This window comes from Vidua chalybeata, chromosome 28 (genome assembly GCF_026979565.1).
Source record: "Vidua chalybeata isolate OUT-0048 chromosome 28, bVidCha1 merged haplotype, whole genome shotgun sequence".
NCBI classification, from domain to species: domain Eukaryota; kingdom Metazoa; phylum Chordata; class Aves; order Passeriformes; family Viduidae; genus Vidua; species Vidua chalybeata.
This window is the reverse complement of record NC_071557.1, coordinates 1,939,464-1,959,619: the sequence shown is the minus strand read 5'-3', so window position 1 is coordinate 1,959,619 and position 20,156 is coordinate 1,939,464. Positions and strand designations below refer to the sequence as shown.

General features: G+C 49.7%; 1 protein-coding gene across 2 annotated transcripts in view; it reads left to right on the top strand.

Moving 5' to 3' along the window:
- LOXL2 (lysyl oxidase like 2) overlaps positions 1-20,156 on the top strand; it is a 64,581-nt gene that overhangs the window by 39,802 nt on the left and 4,623 nt on the right. The window contains exons 6-13 of one of the 2 annotated variants that reach the window (XM_053966552.1): positions 2,269-2,452; positions 6,600-6,751; positions 7,783-7,950; positions 9,940-10,105; positions 11,290-11,533; positions 15,573-15,688; positions 18,273-18,409; positions 19,566-19,677. In XM_053966552.1, the coding sequence (XP_053822527.1) occupies positions 2,269-2,452; positions 6,600-6,751; positions 7,783-7,950; positions 9,940-10,105; positions 11,290-11,533; positions 15,573-15,688; positions 18,273-18,409; positions 19,566-19,677 (1,279 nt within the window). Of the gene's footprint in view, positions 1-2,268; positions 2,453-6,599; positions 6,752-7,782; positions 7,951-9,939; positions 10,106-11,289; positions 11,534-15,572; positions 15,691-18,272; positions 18,410-19,565; positions 19,983-20,156 lie in introns of those variants that run through there. The other variant, XM_053966551.1, reaches the window with a different exon arrangement.

Below are 20,156 nucleotides of genomic sequence, written 5' to 3'. Positions count from 1 at the left end.
GGAGAGTGCTGAGCAGGGGATAAAAGTCCCAGGAGATGCAAAAATGTTGGAAAACAAGGCTGGAATTGGTCGTTCCCAGTGTCAGGGGCTAGGAGAGGACAGCTTAACAAGCAGCAAACACGGGCTAGGGGGGTGCCAAGGGAAATTTTCTAGCTGCAGCCTTGGGATAGAGGGGGAATCATGGAGGTTTCTCACTGGAGAATTTTGTGGATTTGTGAAACTGTGAAAATTTGGATTTTGTGTCTCTTCCTGGGTGGTTTTTGGAGGGATGGTCTCTCGGCTCTTCCCAGGTGCCAATAATGGGAATAATTATTGGTGGGAATAATGCAATTCCTGCCTGGATTCCAGGCTCTTCCTTGCATCAGAGCTTGCAGGATTTAGGCCTGGGAGGTGAAAGGTTTTGTAAATCACTGTTAATCTCCCGAGCCGCACGCGCTGCCAAGTAATTCCTTAAGCCTTTGTTTAGGCTCTGTGTGTCCTTGGTGTGATCCCAGCCTGGAGGAAAAGCTCCAGGCATGATCCCGGTCGGAAAAGCGAAGGATTTTTGGTGTTCCCAAACCTAAAGCTTTGCTCTCACCACCTCAAGCCGGCTCTCGGCTGCAGCAGGAATTGGCAGCTCCCTGCTTGGCACTAGAGAGAGGAGTGGGTGATTAACAGATAAAAACTAAATATTATAAACCCAGAAATGAGTGGAACTGGAGCTGCCACTCAGCTGGGTATTTCTGACTGCAAATGCCAGATTTTTTTATTCCACTTTTTTTTTTCATTATTATTTATTATATATTGTTTATGTATTATTATTGGTCAGAACTGAGCACTCAGGCAGGTTTTATAGGGCTTGAGCTCAAGTTTGGTCCTGGATTAAGCCAGGAGCCTGGGCTGGAGGTGTGAACAGCAAATAAACCTCTTTAGGGCAGCCAGGGGTGAGAGCTGGGCACTGGTGGGCTCAGGGCCATTCCCAACCCTCCTGCAAGGCTCCCATACAAGAAATGGGGTTTTTTCCATTTTTTTCCAGGATGGAAAAATGCTTCTAAATCCAAACACCTGGGATGGGGTTTTTTATTCTCTGCCCACACGTGAGGTGTGAGAAACAAATCCGTGCTCACCAAAATCTTTGCAGATAAAAATCTCCTTTCATCCAGGACTTCTAGGCATTGGAATTGTGTGATGGGTTTTTTAAGGTGTCTCAGGTGATCCTATGATCATTGTTAGACCCTGATTTCCATAAATAACCCCTGTAAAAGGTGGAAGTGACCCCACTGTTGCCTTTTTCCCAACCTGGAAAGGAAGCTCGAGACAATTTCAGTAAGGGGGTAATATACAAGATGATCTTCGTTTGAAGGCCTTCAGGAGCAGTTATGGAAAGATGTCCACAAAAGTTAGCTCACAGGGAGTTGTAGAGATAATAGTAGAAATAAAAGTAAAGTTATTTTAACATTATACACATAGCATTCATCTTAATATTTGCAAAAAGCCAACAATATAATATGTAAGCCCGGTGAGGAACAACTGAGGGAGCTGGGGGTGTTTAGCCTGAAGAAAAGGAGACTCAGGGTGTCACCCCGTTATTTTAAAAGCTTTAAAGTTCTTCTAAAAGTTTTCTATAGCTTCTAATATTTACATATTTCTACTAGAGTTTCTCACACTGTTCACGTAAATAATGATTGTTTTACATTCTTCTTTGTGGAAGGAGAAAATTAAGACTGTTAGTTTAACCAGTGTAGTTAGAGAGGTGGCAATTTCATCCTCCAATCCACTGTCACTTTTAGAATTCTAAATATGACAAGGTCAGAAACAAAGTTCCCTGCTTTTGCTCTCTTTTCCCTCTTTTACATCTAACATGCGTGCGTGAGTTATTTCGTGTCGGAGCGTGACACTCAGGGCTGACCTCAGCACTCTCCACAGCTCCTGAGAGGTGGCTGTGCTCAGCTGGGCTTGGGCTCTTCCTCCAGGAACTGACAGAACCAGGACACAGCCTCGAGCTGCCCCAAGGGAAACAGAGGTTGGATGTGAGGGAAAAGTTTTTTACAGAAAGAGTGATGAAGTTCTGGAATGTCCTGCCCGGGGAGGTGGTGGAGCCACCATCCCTGGGTGTGTTTAACAAAGCCTGGGTGTGGCACTGGGTGCCAGGGTTTAGTTGAGGTGTCGGGGCTGGGTTGGACTTGATGATCTTGAAGTCTCTTCCAACCCAGTCATTCTTTGAATTCTGTATTTATAACAAAGGCAAAACCCAAACGGGATCACCACTCCTGTGTCTGTCTCTTGCAGCAACCCCTGGTGAGGCTGAAAGGAGGAGCCAACACGGGGGAAGGCCGCGTGGAGGTGCTCAAGAACGGGGAGTGGGGCACGGTGTGCGACGACAACTGGAACCTGGTGTCGGCCAGCGTGGTGTGCCGGGAGCTGGGCTTTGGCAGCGCCAAGGAGGCCATCACGGGAGCCAGGCTGGGCCAAGGTGAGCTCCACCACAGCTCCAGGGAGCCTGGTGTCAGGAAAATTCATCCCCAAACACCAGGCACCAAACTCATCCCCAAACACCAGACACCAAACTCATCCCCAAACACCAGGCACCAAACTCATCCCCAAACTCCAGACACCAAATTGATCCCCAAACTCCAGACACCAAACTCATCCCCAAACACCAGGCACCAAACTCATCCCCAAACTCCAGACACCAAACTGATCCCCAAACTCCAGACACCAAATTGATCCCCAAACACCAGGCACCAAACTCATCCCCAAACACCAGACACCAAACTCATCCCCAAACTCCAGACACCAAATTGATCCCCAAACTCCAGACACCAAATTGATCCCCAAACTCCAGACACCAAACTCATCCCCAAACACCAGAAACCAAACTCATCCCCAAACACCAGAGGTTTATGCTCAAAAAGAAGACAGAGCAGTCCTGGAACTTTATTGGAATAAAGGGAGAGGCCAGGGAGTCTCTCAAATTTTTGGAGGACACAGCCTCCTTTTAACCCTAATTTCCCTCTCTCATTCCCCATTGGCTGAGGTACTTGAGAGGTTCAGATTTCCCAAATCACCTAATACAGACCCCCTTCTAATGTATCCCCGCCTTTGTCTTTTCCTTGTGTCAATCACTGGAATTCCTATGGAATTGATGGTTCCTCCCATTGTTTCTTTCATCTCTCAGGATCCAATTTTATTTATCAGCAGACCCACAGCTTGTTTGTAAAGACAAATCCCTCATTCCTTTCACTGGTGCCCTGAATTAAGGAATGTTCCACCCACAGGAACATCCCATAATTCGGGGCACGGCGGATTTTTGGGATGTTCAATTTGAGGACCAGGAGTTTCTTCCCTAACCTTAATAAGTCTCTTGGGGCCAGACTGGAATTCTGTGACTTAAAAAGATCCCCTGAGAAAAAGCCTGGGGATGATGAGTTTGACCTTTTGCTCAGGCAGCCGTTCCTGAGCAAAAGGTCAAACTCAGCATCCCAGTAATTAATTCTCAACAACTCATCATTGTTCCAGTAATTAATTCTTAATTATCTCGTCTGCTGCTCTGAAATTCCCTTTGAGTTCTCCAGAACCACACCATGATGTAATGCATTACTAGAAGGTTCCTGGCAAAAAAATAAGTCCTGGAGTCAGACTTCAAACGCTCCAATTTAAGAGCAGGACAGTAATTTAGCTCATTATAAATAGAAGGGCATTTGAACAGCTCAGAGCCAGGTTTGGGTTTGGATTTCCTGTCTTTGGGAGTTGGTTTAAATCCCAAAAAGTGGTCAAAGGTGAACTGAAACCATCTGGTGATTCCCACACCCAAAAAAAAAAAAAAAAAATACAGCAAACCCTTGTTGTGAGAATAAAACTTTAAAAATTTAAACCAAACCCTTGTTGTGGGTAAAAAAATTTAAACCAAACCCCTTCAAACCCAGCCTTGTTGTGAAAATAACCAAAACAAACAAACAAAAAAAAAAGACACCATACCCTTGTTGGAATAACCAAAAAAAGACATCAAGTCCTTGTTGTGAGAATAACAAAAAAAAGATGTCAAAACCTTGGGAGAATTAAAAAAAAAAAAAAAAAAAAAAAAAACACCAAACCCTTGTTGTGAGAGTAAAAAAAAAAAAATTACACCAAGCCCTTGTTGTGAGAATAACCACAAAAGAAAAATGACACCAAATCTTTGTTGTGAGAATAAAGGAATGGGGGGAAATTTGAGAATAAAGGAATGGGGGAAATTCCTTCAGCTTAGAGAAGGGGAGAGAAGGAACAAACACGTGGGTGTCCTGAGTCTGGGAAGCTTTAAAACTTGACCAAATCCACTGGATTTGCCAAAAACCCTCTTTGTGGTGGGCTGGAATTTGCTGATGTGTTTAAGGGGATGTAGGAAACAGCTTCATCACCCCGGGGCTGCCACGTGAGGGAGGAGAACGTGGAACGCGCTGTTCCTGCCGGATCCCACAGCCTGGAATCTCCCTCTGCATTCCCACACGCTTCCCTTTCCATTTTTTTCCCCTTTCCCTTTTGCTCATCCATCAGTGCTCCCTGTCAGGAGTGTCCCTTGGGATGGGTGATGTCCCTCCAGCAGCCAGAGCGTCACATTTTGGTTGGAAAAGGAGAATTTTTTTGGCCCTGGATGCACAGGGAGCTCTCCAAGCTCTCCACGCTGTGTCCCTGTTTACACTTCATTCTGTTCCAGCTGCTTCCCAGGGAATTTGGGGTTTCTGAGGGTGCTTTGGAGGAATTTGGGGTTTGAGGGTGATGAGGGTGCTTTGAAGGAGCAGCCTCCCTGTGGGAATGGGAGGTTGGATTTCACAGGCTAAATCAGCTCCCAGTGGCTGAACTGGGAGTCCCAGTTCACAGAATTCACAGAATTCACAGAATCACAGATGGAAGAGACCTTCAAGATCGAGTCCAACCCAGCCCCAACACCTCAACTCAACCCTGGCACCCAGTGCCACATCCAGGCTTTGTTAAACACACCCAGGGATGGTGGCTCCACCACCTCCCCGGGCAGGACATTCCAGAACTTCATCACTCTTTCTGTAAAAACTTCTTCCTAATATCCAACCTCTATTTCCCTTGCTGCAGCTTGAGGCTGTGTCCTCTGGTTGTGTCAGTGCTGCCTGGAGGAAGAGAAAGTTAAGACAAAGTGGGAGAGCAGTGCCTTCCACAGAGCTCAGGGTGTGGGAGGAGGATTTATCCACCTTTAATAGAACCAGATTAAACAATTCACCCTTATTTCCACAAGAGGAGGAGACACTGAGCCCAGAGCTCATGGAAGTGTTGATATCCTGAGAGGGAGAACATGGAATTAAACTCCAAGGAGTAGGTGAAGGCAAATGTTGGATGGACAGGCCTGGGTTTTTTTAAGTGCAATGGCAGGGGAGGAAATACAATTTTCCTCCCATTTCAACATATTTTGGCTCCATTTCTGTGCCCTCATGTGCCATAATTTCCCCAAGAAGAGCAGCCCTGCCAGGGTTCTCTGGCTCAGAGAGGCCCTGTCCTTGTCTTTTGCCATCCTTGTCATCCTTGTCATCCTTGTCATCCTTGTCATCCCACTGGAATGGCTTTGCCAGGCTGGGAATGTTGGCCTGGCTCCCTCCTGCATTCCTGGAGCTTCTCCCTCCAGTTCTGGTGGAGGCTTTCCTCCCCCTCAGCCCTTTGGTGGCTGCAGAATGACCGGGAAGTGCTGCCAGCTCCAGATGGGAACCACAAACAGGATTTTAATGAGAAAGAGTCAAAAAAAGGACAAGATTCCCATCCTGAGCAGCCTCTCCCAGGAATGGCCTCCCACCCTGTCCAGCTGTGGTGTGAGGGGTGGACACAGGGCAGGCCAAGTTGCCCAAACCCTGTTAATAAATTGTGGGTGAAATGAAACCAAATACATTCAATCTCTGCCTTGTTGCTCTTTCTAACCAGTTTTGGAAGCAGCAGCTGAGTTTTGCAGGAGGATCATTCCCTTCCATGCTTTTCTGATGGAAATTCCAATTTTCTGCTGCTGCTCATCTTGGAAAGACCCAAATTATTCCATTTTTCTGCCAGCACCTCAAGCCCATTCTCTGCAGTCGTTCTCTGCTGTTTCCCTCAGTGCCAGAATCCTCCACCTGCCCCAGATTTCTTTTCCTGACTCCTCATCCACCCTGTGGATGTTTTATTCACAGCCAACGTGTCCATGTCCCACTTCTATGTCAGGAATGTCAGGCCTTGACTGGAAGCAGATTCCAGCACAAAGACCCAGCCAAAAGGTCATGATTTGTGAATCCCTGCAGCTCAAGTTTGTAAATTATGAAACAGTGGAAACTTAGTTTTTCCTGGGATTCTTGCACGCTTGAGTCGCAGAGAATACTGGAAAAAAATTGAAATTATTAACAATAATTTTGCAGATCTTTTGTTTTATTTTTACAAAAAAAAAAGTGGATTTTTCCCAAGTTTTGAATTTGAAAAAAATTGAAATTATTAACAATAATTTTGCCGATTTTTTTTTGTTTTATTTTTACAAAAATAACAGCGGATTTTTTTTCCAAGTTTTGAATGCTGGAGGTCCCTGTGGTGTTCACAACCTGCTGAGGTATTCCCTCACCACACAAAAGGACTTTTCCCTCTATTTTTTTTTCCCCAAGGAATGGGTCCCATCCACCTAAACGAGATCGACTGCACGGGCTTTGAGAAGTCGGTCACGGACTGCAAGTTCAACACCGAGTCCCAGGGCTGCAACCACGAGGAAGATGCTGCTGTGAGGTGCAACGTGCCAGCCATGGGCTTCCAGAACCAGGTGAGGAGCCAAGAGATCCAGGTGTGAGGGAATTTGGGGTGGGAATTCTGGGCAGGAATCATTTCACCCAAGCCATGAGTGTTTAATTCAGGTTTTAACTAAAGAAGGAGGGGAAATGAGCATGAGGGTTCCATTTTATGTGGGTTTTGAGCTCCTCTGGACTCGTCTCAGAGTCCTGAAAATGAGGAAGGCCAGGTTGGACGGGGCTTGGAGCAACTTGGGATGGTGGAAGGTCCCTGCCCGTGGGAGGGCGTGGCACAAGGTGATTTTTAACGCAATTTTCAACCTTTTCCAGCCCAGCCATTCCATGGTTCTGTGCTAACTGCATGAACCAGACACAGATTCCTCTGAGTACTCCTTCCAAAGGTCTAAAGGAGCAGGGAAGGGCAGCTTTTCCTGGGAATTCCTGCAGCTGATCCAACCCACTGAGCTGCCAGGCTTGGCTGGGCCATCCCCTGCCAAAGTGGGAGAAGAGCTGAACTCCCTGAGCTCAAGCCCTGAGGAGACTCCGAGTGCTCCTCCATTCCTGGATGGTTTCCCAGTGCCTTCCCCTTTAGGAGCCCCTCCTGATCCCACACAAGGATGGGACACGGTGCTGCACCGAACACCCTGACTCACTTTCCCCATGAAAGCTTTGGGAATGTGTTCATCTTTTCCTGACTCCTCATCCACCCTGTGGATGTTTTATTCATAGCCAACGTGTCCATGTCCCACTTCTATGTCAGGAATGTCAGGCCTTGACTGGAAGCAGATTCCAGCACAAAGACCCAGCCAAAAGGTCATGATTTGTGAATCCCTACAGCTCAATCCCCACAGTTCTCCTTTTTGCCAGTCAGAATTCCCTCTGTTGGAGGGAAATCCCTCACCAGGGTTTCTCCAGCTCTGTGCTAAAGGAGGAGTTTTCTGCTCTGCAGCATCCCTCTGGGGATATCCAATGATTCCAAAATTTGGGGGGAACAAAACCTTCTTCCCCACCTGTTGCCCTTTCCCTTGGAAGTTTGCTGTGGATTTAGGGGTTCTGTGTCCTGCAGCTTCGCCTGAGCGGGGGCCGCAACCCCTACGAGGGCCGTGTGGAGGTGCTGGCCGAGCGCAATGGCACCCTGAGGTGGGGCACGGTCTGCAGCCACAACTGGGGCACCGTGGAGGCCATGGTGGTGTGCCGGCAGCTGGGGCTGGGCTTTGCCAGCCACGCCTTCCAGGTGAGCCCCTGTCCCACCCCTACCTGGCCTGGGTGGGTTGGGGGTGCTGGACGAGGAGGAAGGGTCATTCCAAAAGGAGCTTCAAAGGTTGAGCTGGAAAAGCCCTGAGGGTGAAATCTCAAGGGATGGGTGGGTTGGGCGTGCTGGAGGAGGAGGAAGGGTCATTCCAAAAGGAACTTCAAGGCTTGAGCTGGAAAAGCCTTGAGGGTGAAATCTCATTGTACAATGGCCATGGAGGTGGGGATTTGGAGCAGAAGGAGCTGTGGATGATAAGAAGTGAGGGAACTTCATCAGGAACTGGAATGATGGGATAAGGGGGAATGGCTTCCTACTGCCAGAGGGCAGAGTTGGATGGAATATTGGGAATAAATTCTGCCCTGGGGCTGTGGTGAGCTCCTGGGATGGAATTCCCAGAGGAGCTGTGGTTGTCCCATCCCTGGAAGTGTTCAAGGCCAGCTTGGAGCAACCTGGGATAATGGAAGGTGTCACTGGATGGGTTTTAAGGTTTTTAAGGATTTGGTGACAAACCTTCTGCTTCCCTGAGTTCTCTGTTGTTCTCTCACAGCTCAAGTTTCCCAACATTCCCCAACCCCTGCTTGGGCTGGTGGCTGCATGCAGGTTCTTGTCCCTCCTGAAATGCAGAGCTCAGGTTCAAACTGGTGTCAGGTCTCCTGAAAAAATGGGATTTTGCTCCTGTAGAGGCTCCAGTGCAGCCCTGAGCAGCGTGGCTGGATGCAGCTCCATGAACTGCTGGTATTCCCTGCTCCTGTCCTGCCCCAAACCCTCCCTGCTTCTGCACGGCCAGGAATGACACCTCAGTTCTGCCCCACCCTGGGAGTGTCCAAGGCCAGGCTGGACAGGGTTTGGAGCAACCTGGGATGATGGAAAGTGTCCCTGCCCATGGGATGAGCAATCCAAACCATTCCATGACCTCTGCCACCCTGGGCTCATGGACAAATCCCAGCCATTCTCCATGGCCAGGGAGGGATCTGCAGGTCCTCAGGGGACACTCAGGGCTTGGACACCCAGCAGGAAGGAGGCTGGAGCTGCCCACGTGCTGCTGGAGCCACTCCCTGCTCCAGCTGCTTCCTCCAGCTGATTTCCCCCCATCAAACCCCGGGAGCTGAGGATCTCCACATCCCTGAGCGTGGCCTTTCCAACTGCCTGGCTCTGTTGACACAACCCTGAAAGTCCAGCGAGGAAAAGGCATTTTTTCCCTGAGCTGAGGCTGCTGGAATTTGGAACAGAAAAGGCTCTTATGCTGCCCCAGCTCCGGGAGCATAAAGCCCCAGTGTGCAGAACAGGGCAGCCCTGTGTGCTCCCAGCCTTCCCAAACAGCCGGGGGCAACGGGAGCCATGGGACACCGGGGGTTTCTTTTCCTGGAAACTGCTCCCAGCTTGGACACGGATAGATCTCATCAGATTTTTTTAGGTTCTTTCTTCCCTCCCCTTCTCCCAGGTTTTGGGGTTTGGGAGTTGACGTTGTGTCATTCCCATCAGTTTTGTAAAACTGGGGGATCATGAGAGGAGTGGAGCTTTCATCAGGAACTGGAATGATGGGACAAGGGGGAATGGCTTCCCACTGCCAGAGGACAGAGTTAGATGGGATATTGGGAATAAAATCTTCCCTGGAACAGTGGTGAGATCCTGGGATGGAATTCCCAGAGAAGCTGTGGCTGCCCCTGGATCCCTGGAAGTGCCCAAAACCAGGTTGAAGCAACCTGGGATAGTGAGAGGTGTCCCTGCCTGTGACATGGGGTGGGACTGGATGGGATTCAAGGTTTTTAAGGATTCGGTGACAAAGGTTCTGCTTCCCTGAGTCCCCTGCTCCAGCATCCTTTGGCAAGATCCTCCTGGATAATGTGGGGTCGTGCCCTGATCTTCCCTGGTGGGAGAATCCACATTTTAGGCAGGTAAATATTCCCCTAAGAGCCACTAAACCCCAAGGAATGTGTGAAATGCCTTTTCCTGCCTTTTTTGTTTGCCCAGGAAACGTGGTACTGGCACGGGGACATCAGTGCCGACGACGTGGTCATGAGCGGGGTCAAGTGCTCGGGGACAGAGATGTCCCTGTCCCACTGCCGGCACGACGGGCCCCACGTGTCCTGCCCCAGGGGAGGGGGACGCTTCGGGGCCGGCGTGTCCTGCTCGGAGAGTGAGTAACTCGGGATTTATCCCACCTTGGCGTGAGGGATGTGCAGGAGCAATGGGGTGACCTGGATACGTCAAAACAGCGCTAAATTGCAACCCCCAGAGAGGTTCTGGCTGTGGCTGCCCCATCCCTGGAAGTGTCCAAGGCCAGCTGGGATTGTGGAAGGTGTCCCTGCCCAGGGTGGGGTGGGATGAGATGGGATTCATGGGATGGGATCCATGGGATGGGATGGGATTTAAGGTCAACTATTCCCTTATGGTGAATGGTTCCCCCCCAGGCTTTTCCTACTCAAACTCAGAGTAGGATTAATTTGGATATTCAGGAGAAATTGTTCTTTTTGAGAGTGGTGAAGGGCTGGGATGGAATTCCCAGAGGAGCTGTGCCTGCCCCATTCCTGGAAGTGTCCAAGGCCAGCTTGCAGTGAGCTGGGATTGTGGAAAGTGTCCCTGCCCATGGGATGGGATTTAAGGTCCATATTCCCATATGGTGAATTGTTCCCTGCCAGGCTTTTCCTGCAGAAAAGAATTAGATTGGCTATTCAGGAGAAATCCTTCCCTGGGAGGGTGGGGAGGGGCTGGAATGGATTCCCTATAGAAGCTGTGACTGCCCCATCCCTGGAAATGTCCAAGGCCAAGCTGGACAGGGCTTGGAGCAACCTGGGATGGTGGGAGGTGTTGGGGCTGGAAGTGGCTGATCCTTAAAACCCCTTCCCAGCCAAACCATTCCATGGCCCTCTGATTAGCACTGAGTGAGTCTGATCAGCATTCCATGTCAGGTCATTCCATGACTCTCTGATTAGCACTGAGTGAGTCTGATCAGCATTCCATGTCAGGTCATTCCATGGCCCTCTGATTAGCACTGAGTGAGTCTGATCAGCATTCCATGTCAGGTCATTCCATGAATCTCTGATTAGCACTGAGTGAGTCTGATCAGCATTCCATGTCAGGTCATTCCATGAATCTCTGATTAGCACTGAGTGAGTCTGATCAGCATTCCATGTCAGGTCATTCCATGACTCTCTGATTAGCATTGAGTGAGTCTGATCAGCATTCCATGTCAGGTCATTCCATGACTCTCTGATTAGCATTGAGTGAGTCTCAGCATTCAGTGGCAGGACCATCCTGCACCTCCAGCAGCCACTTTTGTGGTGATTTTATCTAATTTAAACCACCCATTCCTCACTCCAGCCGCCCCCGACCTGGTGCTGAACGCGGAGCTGGTGGAGCAGACGGCCTACCTGGAGGACAGGCCCATGTTCCTGCTGCAGTGTGCCCTGGAGGAGAACTGCCTGGCCAGCTCAGCCCACAACACCTCGCTGACCTCGGGCTACCGGCGCCTGCTGCGCTTCTCCTCCCAGATCCACAACAACGGCCAGTCCGACTTCCGGCCCAAGAACGGCCGCCACGCCTGGGTGTGGCACGACTGCCACCGGTGGGTGCCACACCCCAGGGGGCTCGCTGGCACCCTCCAGCCCCTCTTGCTGCCACGGGGATGTTTTGGCCCAGTTTTGCCCAGGTTTTGTCCCGGTTTGCCCCTCAGTTTGGTGGTTGTAAGCAACGTTCCCTGGATTTTGGGAATTCTTCCTTCGTTCAGTTCTTTCTTCATTCAGCTCGTAAGCAATTCTGAATTAGGCGCAGTCTGTGCCTCACTCTGAGCTGAGCTTTGCTGATGGGCCCTGCTGGGTCCCAGGGCAGGGTTCCAGGGCTGGCATAGGCATCCCCAGGTGTCGTTTGTGGGGTTTTTGTAGGAATTCGGGTTAGGCCTCCAGTCTGTGCCGTGGGTGGAGTGGGGGAAATTGTCTGGGTCTAAAAACAGTCACTGGCACTGGGGAGGAGGGAAAGGAGAGGAATTATTTCTGTCTGAGCTGTGTGAAATGGAAAATGGGGGTTTGGAAGGAGATTTTGGGGTGTGGGGAAAGGTGTGGTTGTGGTGAATTGGAGATGGAGCAGCTCTGCTGGGAGGAAAGGCTGAGGGAACTGGGAATGTTCACCTGGAGAAGGGAAGGCTCCAGGGAGAGCTCAGAGCCCCTTCAGGGCCTAAAGGGGCTCCAGGAGAGCTGGAGAGGGACTGGGAACAAGAGATGGAGGGACAGGACACAGGGAATGGCTTCCCCCTGGGAAAGGGGAGATTTGGGTGGGATATTGGGAAGGAATGATGGTGGGGAGGGGCTGGGATGGAATTCCCAGAGGAGCTGGGGCTGCCCCTGGATCCCTGGCAGTGCCCAAGGTGAGTTTGGACAGTGGGAGGTGTCCTGTCCATGGCAGGGGAGGCACTGGGTGGGATTTAAATCCCTTCCAACCCATCCCATGATTTTCTGACACCTGGGAGCTGAGTTTGCACAGATGTGAGAACTCTGCACCCACCATGTGCAGATTTCCTGAGCTGTTTCTCACCTGGAAAAGGACCCCAAAATGCTGGAATTCTGCATTTTTTTATGCAGCTCAACCTCACTAAAACTCAGCAGCTGGGAGGTGGTTTTGTGCTTATTTTTGACAAAATTCATCCTATAAATGCATCATTTTTCAAGGAATTAAGACAGTTTTGGGTAAACTGGGGGGAAAAGGGAGCTGGAGACCATCCAGGTGCTTTGCTGTGAAATGAGGGCTGGTACAAGGTGGATTTTTCCCTAATTTGAGGTAAAAGGCAGTGAAATAACTCTGTGCACAGCTCCTCTCCTGTTTAAAAACCTGGGGAAACACCAGAGTGGTAAATTTTAAATCTTAGAGTTCTTTATAATCTTCCCAAAGAGCTGAGATGTGCAGGTGGCACTGAAAAAGGGGGAACTTGGAGCAATTTTGGACACAGAGGACGGGAGGTGGGATGGGAAAGGGTGAGGAAGAGGCCAGGAGCCATCTGTGCTCCAAACTGGAACCAGTTTAGACGGACAGGGATGAACTCAATCCCTCTTCAATCTTTCCAGTCTGTGAACAGCAGAGTGTAAACAGCCCAGGGAGTGACTCAGGCATAGCTCAGAAACTGAGTCAGGCTCGAGAAGCTCAAACTCGCATCAAATTCATTGATTTGAGCCAAATCTGCCTCAAGTCAACAGCCCGGCCTCAGCCTTGGGCCTCTGCTTTGCCTCCTGCCCTGGGAGCTCCTGTTTGGATGTGGAAGTAGAATAAAAATGGGAAAGACCCCGAGCAGGGAGTGAAAAATTATTTCTTTCTGGCAGATGGCGAGTTCTGGATTGTTACTGTTTTTAGTGAGGGGAAAAGCAGGAAAAATTTCCTCCCCTTGCCTCTCTGCTCATGCCCCATCTGTAAATCCATGAGCAGTGGTGGTGATGGGAAGTGTTTCAGCCTTGATTATTTTTACAGCTGGAGAGGAGAGGATTTATGCCCATTTTTCTTCTTTTTTATTTTTTTTTTTTTTAATTCTTAAACAACTAGTTCTGAATTAGGCCCTGTCTGTGCCTCACTCTGAGCTGAGCTTTGCTGATGGGCCCTGCTGGGTCTCAGTGCAGGGTTCCAGGGCTGGGATAGGCATTCCCAAATCTGGGATACACATTCCCAGTGCTGGGATAGGCATTCCCAAAGCTGGGATACACATTCCCAGTGCTGGGATATGCATTCCCAGTGCTGGGATACACATTCCCAGTGCTGGGATATGCATTCCCAGTGCTGGGATACACATTCCCAAATCTGGGATTGGCATTCCCAGTGCTGGGATAGGCATTCCCAGTGCTGAGATAGGCATTCCCAAATCTGGGATAGGCATTCCCAGTGCTGGGATAGGCATTCCCAAAACTGAGATTGGCATTCCCAGTGCTGGGATAGGCATTCCCAAAGCTGGGGTAGGCATTCCCAAAGCTGGGATTCACATTCCTAAAGCTAGGAGAAACATTCCCAAAGCTGAGATACCCATTCCCAGAGCTGGGATAAGCATTCCCAAATCTGGGATTGGCATTCCCAGTGCTGGGATAGGCATTCCCAAAGCTGGGATATCCATTCCCAAATCTGGGATAGGCATTCCCAGTGCTGGGATAGGCATTCCCAAAGCTAGGATATCCATTCCCAAAGCTAAGGTAGGCATTCCCAAAGCTGGGATACCCATCCCAAAGCTGGGATAGGCATTCCCAGTGCTGGGATAGGCATTCCCAAAGCTGGGATTCACATTCCTAACGCTAGGAGAGACATTCCCATAGCTGGGATACCCATTCCCAGTACTGGGATAGGCATTCCCAATGCTGGGATTGGCATTCCCACTGCTAGGATTCACATTCCCAGAGCTGGGATTGGAATTCCCAAATCTAGGATGCCCATTCCCAAATCTGGGATAGGCATTCCCAGTACTGGGATAGGCATTCCCAAAGCTGGGATTTGCATTCCCAAAGCTGGGATGGGCATTCCCAAAGCTGGGGTGACACAGAATAGTTTCAGGTCCCACTCCAGTTGTTTCCCTGGATTTGCTCCCAGTTCCAAGGCTTGGCTCAAATCCCAGGTGTTGCATCAGCATCACCCACACTGCTGTGCCCAGCCCTGACCACGTGGAGCCACAGCTGGGATTTAATCTGGTATTTCCAGCCCATTCCTGCTCTGCAAATCCCACGGAGTCCAGCTGAGCTAAAGCTCAGCTTAATTCTCTGCTGAGCCAGCAGCGGGGCTTAAAAATCCCAATGTCCCCTGAGTCCAATGTCGCCCAAACGCTGCTGGGTCTGACTTTGCTAGTCAGGGATCTAAACAGGGACCCTGGGCTCTGTCCTGACTTCTGCCGTGCCCAGCAGTGCTGGAATGTTCCCCAGGCTGGGCTGACACATCCCAGTTTAAAACCAGGAAGTGGCTCCTGGGTGAAAATCCAGCTCTGAGCAGGGTGAAAGAACCTGCTCCAGCTGTTGTTTTTTTTTGCTGATAAATCCACATTCTGCTGCTTAAAAAATCAATTAATAATAACAACCAGGTCTGGGCACAGCCAGCTCTGTGTGGAATATTCCTGGGGAATGGTGGGGTTGCTCCAAGGGATGATTTTTTTTGTGGATTTTTTGCCCTTCCTGCCACTATAAAACATTGTGATCCCACAAAAGTTGGAGCAAGGGACTTAATAAATGTCCCAGACCAGGTTGGACAGGGCTTGGAGCAACCTGGGATAGGGGGAGGTGTCTCTGCCATGGACAGGGATGGAAGAAAATTATCCTTAAATCCCTCCCCACCCAACCAGTCTGGGATTCCATGGAAATCAATCCCAGGAGGCAGCTGGAGGGGTGATGGAGCCACACAGGATTGTCCCCAGGGAATATTTCCTGGGAATTTTCCTCCCCACCCAACCAGTCTGGGATTCCATGGAAATCAGTCCCAGGAGGCAGCTGGAGGGGTGATGGAGCCACACAGGATTGTCCCCAGGAAAAATTTCCTGGCTGGAGTTGTCCCACTCCTGCTGCTCCCCTTGGCCCTTCAGCCATGGTAATCAAGGTGAAATTAATTATAGGGGTAAGTTAATTATCCCTCGGGATGATTGTCCCTGTCTGTCCCCACAGGCACTACCACAGCATGGAGGTGTTCACCCACTACGACCTCCTGAACCTCAATGGCACCAAGGTGGCCGAGGGACACAAGGCCAGCTTCTGCCTGGAGGACACAGAGTGCGAAGCAGGTCTGTGCCAGGGCCTCGCGTCCCGGGAATTTCATCCTCTTCCCAAGGGGGAGACGGCTCCCAGGGGCTGAGCGTGGCCTGGCAGGAACCAGGAACCAGTCCTGGATGGGTGGGTGGATGGATGGAGGGATGGATGGATGATGGATGGATGGATGGATGGATGGATGGATGATGGATGGATGGTGGATGGATGGATGATGGATGGATGGATGGATGGATGGATGGATGGATGGATGGATGGATGGATGGATGGATGGATGGTGGATGATGGATGGATTATGGATGGATGGATGATGGATGGATGGATGGATGGATGGTGGATGGATGGATGGATGGATGGATGGATGGTGGATGATGGATGGATGGATGGATGGATGGATGGATGATGGATGGATGATGGATGATGGATGGATGATGGATGGATGGATGATGGATTGATGGATGGATGGATGGATGGATGATGGATTGATGGATGGATGGATGGATGGATGATGGATGGATGGATGATGGATGGATGGGTGGATGATGGATGGATGGATGGATGGTGGATGGATGGATGGATGGATGGATGGATTCATGGATTCATGGATGGATGGATGATGGATGGATGATGGATGATGGATGGATGGATGGATGGATGGATGGATGGTGGATGGATGATGGATGGATGGATGGATGGATGGATGGATGGATGGATGGATGGATGGATGGTGGATGATGGATGGATTATGGATGGATGGATGGATGATGGATGGATGGATGGATGGATGGATGGATGGATGGATGATGGATTGATGGATGGATGGATGGATGGATGATGGATGGATGGGTGGATGATGGATGGATGGATGGATGGATGGATGATGGATGGATGATGGATGGATGGTGGATGGATGAGGGATGGATGGATGGTGGATGGATGATGGATGGATGGATGGATGATGGATGGATGATGGATGATGGATGGATGATGGATGATGGATGGATGGATGGATGGATGGATGGATGGATGGATGATGGATGGATGATGGATGGATGGATGGATGATGGATGGATGGATGGATGATGGATGATGGATGGATGATGGATGGATGGATGGATGGATGGATGGATGGATGGATGGATGGATGGATGATGGATGGATGATGGATGGATGGTGGATGGATGGATGGATGATGGATGGATGATGGATGGATGGATGATGGATGGATGGATGATGGATGGATGGATGGTGGATGGATGGATGGATGGATGATGGATGGATGGATGGATGGATGGATGGATGGATGGATGGATGGATGGATGATGGATGGATGATGGATGGATGATGGATGGATGGGTGGATGATGGATGGATGGATGGATGGATGGATGATGGATGGATGATGGATGGATGGATGGTGGATGGATGATGGATGGATGGATGGATGGATGATGGATGGATGATGGATGATGGATGGATGATGGATGATGGATGGATGGATGGATGATGGATGGATGATGGATGGATGGATGGTGGATGGATGATGGATGGATGGATGGATGGATGGATGATGGATGGATGGATGGATGGATGGATGGATGATGGATGGATGGATGGATGATGGATGGATGGATGGATGGATGGATGGATGGATGATGGGTGGATGATGGATGGATGGATGATGGATGGATGGATGGTGGATGGATGGATGGTGGATGGATGGATGATGGATGGATGGATGGATGGATGATGGATGGATGGATGGATGATGGATGGATGATGGATGGATGGTGGATGGATGGATGATGGATGGATGGATGGATGGATGGATGGATGGATGGATGGATGGATGGATGGATGGATGGATGGTGGATGATGGATGGATTATGGATGGATGGATGATGGATGGATGGATGGTGGATGGATGGATGATGGATGGATGGATGGATGATGGATGGATGGATGGATGGATGGATGATGGATGGATGATGGATGATGGATGGATGATGGATGGATGGATGATGGATTGATGGATGGATGGATGGATGGATGGATGGATGATGGATTGATGGATGGATGGATGGATGATGGATGGATGGGTGGATGATGGATGGATGGATGGATGGTGGATGGATGGATGGATGGATTCATGGATTCATGGATTCATGGATTCATGGATGGATGGATGATGGATGGATGATGGATGGATGGATGGATGATGGATGGATGGATGGATGGATGATGGATGGATGGATGGATGGATGGATGGATGGATGGATGGATGGATGGATGGATGATGGAATGGATCAGTGGGATGGATGGATGGGAAGCCCCCAGGTTCCCCATTCTTTTTTCCACCCTCAGCTCCCTCCATCCCAACTTTGAGCTGCTCCAAAACCCCAAAATGTGCATTTTCTGCTCCCTACCCAGTCAGGAATTCCAAAAGAAGCCACCGGCTCCTGGGGTTGGAAGGTGGCACCTCCTTAAATCTCACCCAAAACACCACACATGGAATTTATCACTGTCCATGGGGAGCAACCAGGAATTTTCTGGGAATTCTGCTGCAGATTTAACACTTTTTGCCTTAATTCCCCTCCTTTAGACGTGCAGAAGCAGTACGAGTGTGCCAACTTCGGGGAGCAGGGGATCACAGTTGGCTGCTGGGACGTTTATCGGCACGACATCGACTGCCAGTGGATCGACATCACCGACGTCCCCCCCGGGGATTACCTCTTCCAGGTGGGACAAACAGCATTTGTGACACCCCTACTGCTTTTATCTTACCAAATCGAATCCAGGATTTACCAAATTTGTTCATCTGACACCTCCAACTTCTGTTTATAGAGGGATTATATTCCCAGATGCCTAAAAGATAAAGGATTATCCACCAGGATAATCAACACACGCTCCCAAGGGAAAAATCAGGGCCCATGAGCACAGTTTGGAGATTAAAGTCTTAAAAAAATCCATTCAGCTAATCCTGGGTGGGCCCAGGCCAGCTGATGTTGTAGACAGAGTTGTCACACCCCCAAAGCACAGCACTCCTCTTTGGAGCTGGTTGTAAGCAACATTCCCAAAATTTCAGGATTAAATGGTGCCATTTTGGGGGTTTTTGCAGGAATTAGGGCCGGGCCTCCAGTCCGTGCCCATGGAGGAATTCTGGGGTCCAAAAACAGCCACAGGAGGGAAAGGAGAGGAATTATAGGGGAATTCTGGGGTCCAAAAACAGCCACAGGAGGGAAAGGAGAGGAATTATTTCTGTCTGAGCTGTGTGAAATGGAAAATGGGGGTTTGGAAGGAGATTTTGGGATGTGGAGAAAGGTGTGGTTGTGGTGAATTGGAGATGGAGCAACTCTGCTGGGAGGAAAGGCTGAGGGAACTGGGAATGTTCACCTGGAGAAGGGAAGGCTCCAGGGAGAGCTCAGAGCCTGAAGGGGCTCCAGGAGAGCTGGAGAGGGAATGGGATATTGGCAAGGAGGGACAGGACACAGGGAATGGCTTCCCCCTGGGAAAGGGGAGATTTGGGTGGGATATTGGGAAGGAATGAGGGTGGGGAGGGGCTGGGATGGAATTCCCAGAGGAGCTGGGGATGCCCCTGGATCCCTGGCAGTGCCCAAGGCCAGGCTGGAGCCCCCTGGGACAGTGGGAGGTGTCCTGTCCATGGCAGGGGTGGCTCTGGAAGGGATTTCAGGTCCCTTCCCACCCCAACCATCCCAGGATTCCCTGACTCAGCCTTTATTCCCTCTTTATCTAAGTCATCTCTCTCTCTGTACAAAACAAATTGTATTTGCATTTTCTGCTAAAAAAAAAAAAACGCCGTAAAAAAACAACTGATCCTGCATCCTGCCAAATCCCCCTTTGAACAACCCCACCCCTGCCCCTCCACCCCCCTCAGGTCGTGATCAACCCCAACTACGAGGTGGCAGAGTCGGATTATTCCAACAACGTCATGAAATGCCGGAGCCGCTACGACGGGCAGCGCATCTGGATGTACAACTGCCACATAGGTGAGGGCTGGGAATCCTCCAGCAGGGCCAGGCGTGCTCCAAGGATTCCTCTCACACAGGGAATTTCATGTTTTCCCCCTGTGAAAAGCTCTGGTGCAATCCCATTATCCTGGGAAATTCCCTCTTCCCATATTCAAATCCTTTTGCCAAGCTGGGATCTCTTTGGATCATGAAGCTTCTCTTGGAAAACAAAGAAAGCAGTGGGAAAGAGCCTGCTGCATCAGGCAGGAATTAAGATGTCCCTGGAATGTCAGGGAAATCTGTTTTCTCGGAAAAATGTCAAATGTTATCATTTGGTATTTTTCTTTTTGGTCATGGAAATAAATATCAAAGCCAAACTAATTTAAATTTGGCTTATTCCACTGTCAAAACCATTTAAAACGGAATTAACTTGGGGGCTTTTTAGGACTTTTTTTCGTTTTTACCACAGAAAATTAATTAACACAATTCCCTGCCCAGCTCCAAATAAAACCAGCTCT